Source organism: Oncorhynchus masou, chromosome 1 (assembly GCF_036934945.1).
Source record: "Oncorhynchus masou masou isolate Uvic2021 chromosome 1, UVic_Omas_1.1, whole genome shotgun sequence".
NCBI classification, from domain to species: domain Eukaryota; kingdom Metazoa; phylum Chordata; class Actinopteri; order Salmoniformes; family Salmonidae; genus Oncorhynchus; species Oncorhynchus masou.
In genome coordinates this window covers 47,286,896-47,295,335 of record NC_088212.1, presented here as the reverse complement: position 1 = coordinate 47,295,335, position 8,440 = coordinate 47,286,896, and the positions used below count along the sequence as shown (strand labels likewise).

At 40.4% G+C, this 8,440-nt stretch overlaps 1 protein-coding gene across 19 annotated transcripts in view; it reads left to right on the top strand.

Annotated features, from left to right (window-relative positions):
- The window catches only part of camk2b1 (calcium/calmodulin-dependent protein kinase (CaM kinase) II beta 1), an 88,048-nt gene that overhangs the window by 52,682 nt on the left and 26,926 nt on the right, over window positions 1-8,440 (top strand). For 12 of the 19 annotated variants that reach the window (XM_064973309.1, XM_064973191.1, XM_064973199.1 and 9 more), the window contains exon 13: window positions 518-610. The exons of the other annotated variants lie outside the window; for them this stretch is intronic. In XM_064973309.1, the coding sequence (XP_064829381.1) occupies window positions 518-610 (93 nt within the window). The remainder of the gene's footprint in view (window positions 1-517; window positions 611-8,440) is intronic. 19 annotated transcript variants of the gene reach the window in all.

The following is an 8,440-nucleotide window of genomic DNA, read 5'->3' as shown; positions in this document are numbered from 1 at the left end:
GTGAAAGAGAGAATGAGAGGCGAGATGGGGGGGGGGTGTTAGAAGGGATAGAAAGAGAGAGGGGCCGACAAGAGAAGCGAAAGGCTTCAGTATCCTTGACATCTCCTTCTAACCCTTATGAACGGTTCCAGTCGGGTATTGGATGATGGTGTTAGATGTATCACTAGCTGTGTTCACTCCTAATAGTCACTTCGCAATGAACTCCTTTGATGCTTTATTTCAGTGTGATGGTGGCAGTGATGTGTACAGTATAGAGCAAAATAACCTACATTGGGAGAACTGAGAACTTGGACAATTTATGTCTTCTATGTCAGGAAGATATTGTGTTTCTCTGCGTGCACTATTAATCCGCCTCTCTTTTGGACTAATGAACCATATTTGTTTCCCTCTCCATTTCTTCCTTACTTCTCTGCCCTCTTCCCTCTATCCCTCCAACCTCCTCCTCTCCTCTTCCCTTCTCTCTACTATTCTGCCCCCTCTTTCTCTGTGGCGACTGTGTGTGTGGGACACCAAACAGTCGGCTGTCGCTCCACCGCTCCAATCAGTATCACTGCCGCTGCGGCAGCTGCATCCGCGGCAGCGGGCTCCACCACTGGGCTGGTGGAACAAGGTAGCCTGGCACACCTGGGGGTGCTACCCTCCTCACTCCCTCCCTCTTTTCTCTTCTTGTCCTCTCTCCTTTCCTCCTAGCATGGGTGTTCAGAGCATGCCACTTCCATCGCCACACCTCATTGGCCACCTGGCCTCTTTCTCTCCACTCACATGCTATTCCTCCTCTCCTGCTCCATCTCCCCATTCCTTCACTGCACATAGCAGCACAGTGGAGCATGCCTGACCCAACAAGATCTGTCCTTCTTCCCACTTTCTGATCTCTCTTTCTCTCTCATTCATGTTCCTGCTAACACACCATTCCATACAGCTTCAATCCCATCTTCATTTGCCTCTTTTCATTGAATACCTCTATTTCCTTCCTTGTTCCCCTGCTCTACCTTTCTCCTCAATGTCTCTCTGTTAATAACACTGGGAAAGTTTACCCCCCGTCATTTTGAAGGATGGAACGGCCCATGTGCTGTCGGTGAATGCTGCATGGGGCACTGGACTGGTGCATGCATTCTAACACAGGGGGTTGCAGGGATATGACGCGTGGTTAACACAGTGAAAGATGCAAGGTTGGGGCTTCTCATGAAAAATGTTTTTTATACCTGTAACAATCCAATGTTTGCATATGACATAACAACAGAAGGATGATAGTTTGCAGTTGAGTGTGTAATTGCACCACAGTTGATGAATAAAAATGCTACAGAATACCCACTACACAGTCTAGTGTAGGGAAAGATTACATCAGTCTTCTAAGTACATTGTCATTGTTGGCTACTGTCCTGTATGTTCAGCAATACTAGCACTGGCTAACTATTCAATTGAGTGTATATAATGTTTATAGTGTAGGGATAGAGCTGATGCAATCAGCTTTGCTGTCCTCACCACTTCCCACTGTTTCCACAAGACCGATCAAATATTGCAACTTCATACTGACCTGTCTGTCTCTCTACATTAGATCTACTCCTCCTCCACTAGAGAGACAGAGACAGACGCTCGGGATCCGCAGGATACAGTTAGCCTCCCTAAAGGCAAATAGAAGTTCACTGAAATGTTTCTTCTTATGAAAAACCAAAATGATTCTGGCTTGATGCCTTCATCGGGATGCTTACAGACTGGCACAAGACGGACAGACAGGCACACATATACAGAATGGCACAAGACAGACAGACAGACAGACAGACAGGCAATGGTTTTTACAAATCAGCCTCCATCCTTGCTTCTTCATGTAGGGCCTGCTATTTACAGGAATGTAAGTGACCATTCTTAATGGGTATTAACCAATATGATCCATTGTCTTCTTTCTCTTAATCTCTTCCTCCCCTCTTTCCTTCCTTCCTTCTTGCTTCTGTAATTTGTGGCAAGGTAAGGAGCCTTCTTGCTTCCTCTACAGCACGGGTAAGCAACCCTGGTCCTGGAGTGCCGAAGGAGTGCCGATTTAACCGATCTGGAAGACCAAGTGTGTTGAATTTAGTCAATCACTGAACCTATCAATTAGCTCAGTTGGTCAGGTGTGGTGCTAGTTGGAACAAAATCCTGCAGTACCTATGGTACACCAGGAACAGGGTTTCCTACCCCTGCTCTACAGGGTTTAAGAACCGCATGACCTTTGGGTTTACAGGTTGGGGCAAAACGCCATGGAATTCTACTTTCTCTCATTTTATGGAATCTATCTGAGCGATCTGAGAGTGAATGTAACGGCAACCAATGATGTATGTAAACACAAAGAGGGCTAAATATTTTTGTCTATGACTGCAACTCAGTGGTTGTTCTGCAGCTCAGACCACTTCCATTCTAGAGTCTGTATAAGCTTTCTGAAAGTGTTCCAGAAGCTTCTATTTATTCAGATAGAAGGCTCTGGTCTATTCTATAGTGGAAGGAAAAACAATGTCTTCTCTCTTTCCTCCTCTCTATCCTCTCCATCCCTCCCTCTCTATCTTTCTCTCTCTGAGACTTCAAACAAGATATGAGAATGCACTTGACACTGTTATGTTCCTTAATGAAAACATGCCAGTGAGAGGCAGTGGAGGAAAACTCCACACAAATCCTACCGATCTTGACATTCGAACAGTGCCCTTTGGATAACAGAGGTGGACCCAGTTTCCCGATAGCAATGCAACTTAGGCTTACGAGTGTTTTAATGATGCATCTTTCCTACAATGGCTGAAAATGTAACGCCACGCAGAGAGAACGTTGGCTAAGTACGCCGTTGAGGCATGTGTCGATACTGATAGGATTGAAAGAAAGGCCGTGCTGCTCTCGGATCAGCTTTCTCCATTCAAATCTTACCTTAACTTTATAATTATTCCACAATACTGCCGACGGATCAGCTCCGAGAGAGATATCACCTCTGGCTGCAAATATGGAGGCGGCTTATTCTAATGCATATCTTATAATATGTACTAAATGAAGATGTGTGCTCATTGTGTACGGTAGGCTACACATCATGAAATATATTGATGATAAAATGATAGACAGACAAATAAAACGAAATTGAATGAAAATTGTGATGCAGTCATCTCGGGTTTTCATTTGAAGCATAATTTTATCATTCGCTTGTGTGTAACAATGCAAAGACACTGGTAACATTGTATTTGTTGTCCACTTTGAAGTTATCGGCAGTCACAGATAGACAGATAAACATATTGATTTAATGTTTAACGTGACGTTTATTAGGTGACGCGATGAAAGACTTGTGAGTAATGAAGAGAAATCAGAGTCGTGTTAGGAACACAAGCATTTCATTACACCCGCAATAACATCTGGTAAATATGTGTATGTGACAAATAAAATTACATTTGATTTGATATAAAGTGACCTGGTATGGAACGCATCGAACCGTTGAGTCATAGTAATTAGGTTTCTCCAAAACTGCTCTCTGATGCTTCTGATGCCTACCAAACTTGCTAATGGCCAGTCTCTAATGACCGGTACTCAGCGCTCTATTGTCCCTCTAATGACTCTGACATCAATGCAAATGCTATTGAAAATCAAAACAAACACTTCATGAGAGCCCTTGCATTCAGAGTTTGAGCGGAATAGGGTTGGTCACCCTTTGCGCAGCGAGAGCCAGCTCCTCATAGCTGGTTGATGCATGGAATAAAATGTGTTCCTGTTGCGCAACATTTCTATGGGCTATGCTATGCAATTGCGTGAGAAAACAGATTTGATGGCCCCTATTAAAAAGAGGATCCCATCAGCATTCTATTGGCCTACTATATGTATTTCTCAACTTTCCACATATTAAGCACATTGCTTCTCTTTACAACCGAAGTAGCCTACCTGGCTGGCATGAAAAGTGAACGGCGGGAAAAGCGTCCTCCATTTGCTATTCAAGCGCATACGGATTACATCTTTTTTTTGAGAAACTGATGAAGTGTGTGCAGTCTGCGCAAGAAACACAGCAGAGCACTTCCCTTTCATACAACTTTTTTCAAATCATTAGTTGCATCATGCAGGCTTAAAATGTATTAGAAATCAACAAATATTTCCATAAAGTTTGTATCCCTACTAAAGTTGCATAAATAACTATGGAGGATCTGGGGCCGGATTCACAAAACCTTCTTAACTGGCATTTTTTCCTTAACGATAGACTTAAGAAGAAAGTTAAGCAAAGTTGCTATTCCTCAATAAAGTTATTGGAAATGTTCCTAAGAAAAAAAGTTAAGAAGAAATGGGATTCTTGAAAAGGATGCTTTAGGATTTCTTATTGGAAACGTACTTAACTTTAGGACATCTAAACCCTTGTCTTGAGGCGAATGGGTACTTTTGTAACCATTAATGTTTTCTTGCGCCACAGAAACAGTTGGCTACCGATATTTAAATACAGCAAGAATACAAATTAAACAGGCATTATCTAGCTAGCTAGTAATTAACAATATATGACAATATTCTAGAAGTGTTATATCTAGCGGTATCTTGTCAATTTGCAAAGAAGAACTTGGCTAACTATAGCTAACGTTAACGCCGTTAACTATGTTGGCTATAATGTCTTTACATGTTAGCTAGCTAATGTAGCTAACTAATTTACCTGATGGCTATAATAATGTGTGAAAAATTATGTTTTTTGGTTTGTCTGTAAAGTGTTCGTTAGCCAACTAAAACATTTTTATTCTCGAGACATCAAGCAACAAAAATAAATGTATTAAAATGTAAATATCAACACTTTATTATAGTGGGCCAAATCCTATCATCCCTGTCACATAGGCTTATTTATTAGTTTCAAGCACATCACTAATGTCAATGCCACATAAGAAGATATTTACGAAGTTCTTAACTGCTCATAACTATCAAACCCGCATGCGGGAGCGTAACCATAGCCTCAAACAAATTAGCATAACGCAGCGGACATAAATCTTCCTAGAAAATCTTCCTATTCATGAAAATCACAAATGAAATATATTGAGACACAGCTTAGCCTTTTGTTAATCACACTGTCATCTCAGATGTTCAAAATATGCTTTACAGCCAACGCTAGACAAGCATTTGTGTAAGTTTATCATGGCATAATGCTATGGCTAGGCTCTGTTACCAGCAGGCAACATTTTCACAATAATAAGAAAAGCAATCAAATTAAATAATTTACCTTTGAAGAACTTCAGATGTTTTCACTTAGGAGACTCCCAGTTACATAGCAAATGTTCATTTTTTCCCAAAATATTTTTTTGAAATAGCTCCGTTTGTTCTTCACGTTTGGCTGAGAAATCGACCGGAAAATGCAGTCACTACAACGCCAAACTTTTTTCCAAATTAGCTCCATAATATCGACAGAAACATGGCAAACGTTGTTTAGAATCAATCCTCAAGGTGTTTATCACATATCTATTCGATAATATATCCGTCGGGACAATTGGTTTCTCATAAGAAGCGATTGAAAAAATGGCTACTTGTGTACTTTACGCAAGATTTTCTGCGGGAGCCATCATGTGACCACTTGCTAAATGTGGTCCCTTACGGCTATTCTTCAACATAAATACGTAAAAAGACGTCACAATGCTGTAGACACCTTGGAGAATACGTAGAAAACATCAGCTCATTTGTAGCTCATTCACAGCCATATAAGGAGTCATTGGCATGAGGCGGTTTCAAAAAATGCGGCACTTCCTGATTGGATTTTTATCTGTGTTTCGCCTGTAACATCAGTTCTGTTGCACTCACAGACAATATCTTTGCAGTTTTGGAAACGTCAGAGTGTTTTCTATCCAAAGCTGTCAATTATATGCATAGTCGAGCATCTTTTCGTGACAGAATATCTTGTTTAAAAGATTATCCAAAAATGAAAATACTGTCCCTAGAGTCGCAACAGGTTTTAAGAAAGATATTTATGAAGTTCCTAAGAAAACGACGAATTCCTAAGAACATTTTGAGGAATTGCATTTCCAAACTATTTTATGAACTTCTTTTTTGTTTTCTTAAGCAGCTTCTTAAGTTTTCTCGGAAGAAATGCTTTGTGAATCCGGCCCCTGTTCCTTTGTTAACTTCTTGAAACTCCCCATCCCGGATCCGGGATCGTGACTAAAGCCTCAGGCTCATTAGCATAACGCAACGTTAACGATTTCTGAAAATCGCAAATAAAATTAAAATAATGCGTTTGCTCTCAAGCTTAGCCTTTTCTTAACAACACTGTCATCTCAGATTTTCAAAATATGCTTTTGAACCATAGAAATTGACTAATTTGTGTAAGAGTATGCAAAGCTAGCATAGCATTTTGTGTAGCATGTAGCACGCAACATTTTCACAAAAGCCAGATAACCAAATAAATAAAATCATTAACTTTGAAGAGCTTCGGATGTTTTCAATGAGGAGACTCTCAGTTACATAGCAAATGTGCAGTTTTTCAAAAAAATATTATTTGTGTAGGACAAATCGCTCCATTTTGTTCACGTTTGGCTATGAAAAAACCCTGTATACAGTTATAGCCTGAAGCTCATTAGCATAATGTAACGTTAACGATTTCTGAAAATCGCAAATAAAATGAAAATAATGCATCTGCTCTCAAGCTTAGCCTTTTCTTAACAACACTGTCATCTCAGATTTTCAAAATATGCTTTTGAACCATAGAAATTGACTAATTTGTGTAAGAGTATGCAAAGCTAGCAATGCATTTTGAATAACATGTAGCACGCAACATTTTCACAAAAACCAGATAACCAAATAAATAAAATCATTTACCTTTGAAGAGCTTCTGATGTTTTCAATGAGGAGACTCTCAGTTACACACCAAATGTGCAGTGTTTCCTGAAAGCGTCTGTGTGTAGGAGAAATCGTTCCGTTTTCTACATTGCGCCTGGCTACTGAAACGAACCGAAAATGCAGTCACCTACAACGTAAAACTTTTTCCGGATTAACTACATAATATCGACCGAAACATGGCAAACGTTGTTTGGAATCAGTCCTCAAGGTGTTTTTTCACATATCTCTTCATTGACATGCAGTTCGTGGAAGCTTGCTTTACTCTCTGTATTGTTTGGAAAAATACTGGCAGGTGACTTTTGGCGCAGGACACCGGGCGGACACGTGGTAAATGTGGTCTCTTATGGTCAATCTTCCAATGATCTGCCTACAAATACGTCACAATGCTGCAGACACCTTGGGGAAACGACAGAAAGGGCAGACTCATTCCTCTTGCGTTCACAGCCATATAAGGAGATCATGACAAACAGAGCCTCAAAAATCCTTGTCATTTCCTGGATGCCATCTCATCTTGGTTTTGCCTGAAGCTCACGTTAAAGGGCACGCACAGAGAAGATCTTTGTATTTCTGGACACGTCAGAGTGTTTTCTTTCGAACAGTAGCAATTATATGCATAGTCGAGCATCTTTTTGTGACAAAATATCTTGTTTAAAACAGGAACGTTTTTCATCCAAAAATGAAATTGCGCCCCTAGAGTTCCAACAGGTTAAACGCTCAACACAGAATAGCCGTATGTGCATCATTCCCTCTGAAATTGTTTGGGGAAAAATATATTTTCTATTTTATTCACCTATATTCAATTGTATTGTTCTTATGGCATAGCCAGATCAGGGCCTGACACAAGGACGACTCTGAATATGCTATTCTATTCTTCTGAAATTTTCTTCATGTCATAATATTTATTTAGACCTGTACCTAAAATAATGGATTTATTGGGAAGCTGTGGAGCTTCTCAAAGTAATTTGTTCTTCACCTCAAACGGCAAGCAAACAAAGTCTGTTTTTACATCTGTTGATAATGACTATAGTTCCTCAATGGATTTTTTTTACTCAGCTCTCTCCCTTTCCATAACCACTCAGCGTGAAAGGGACAAATATCATGCTCATGCTCTGCTCCCTTGTGCAAAATAGCCTACAGCTGTCGGCTTCATGGCTTTACGTATTTGTTAATTAACGGTCAATTACCGTGAGACCGGCAGTTATTTGCATGACAATAACCGACTGACAAAATGTTATTACCGCCACAGCACTATTTTGAGGAAATAGCCCAGAGATGTAATGATGCTCATATGAAGGTTCTAGCGATGAACTTAGCCTTAAGATGCTTTTGGGAAACAGGGCCCATGTGATTATCGTGCTGCCCGATGTACCTAGTAAACTGATAAATTTGCACATTTAGCTTTTTGTATGCTGGTAAAAATTTGTTTCTATATCAATTGAGGAAGATGGAAAGAGGAATGGGATACTGTGTAGGAATGAAGGGGAAAGGCAGAGGAAAATAAATTGTGAGTGCTGCATTATCCTCGTCTTTCATTCTGTCTTCCTTTCCCTCCTCTCTCTCTCTCTCTCTCTCTCTCTCTCTCTCTCTCTCTCTCTCTCTCACTCACTCTCTGTCTCTCTCTCCACACCCACCGCCATGTTTTGACTTCTAA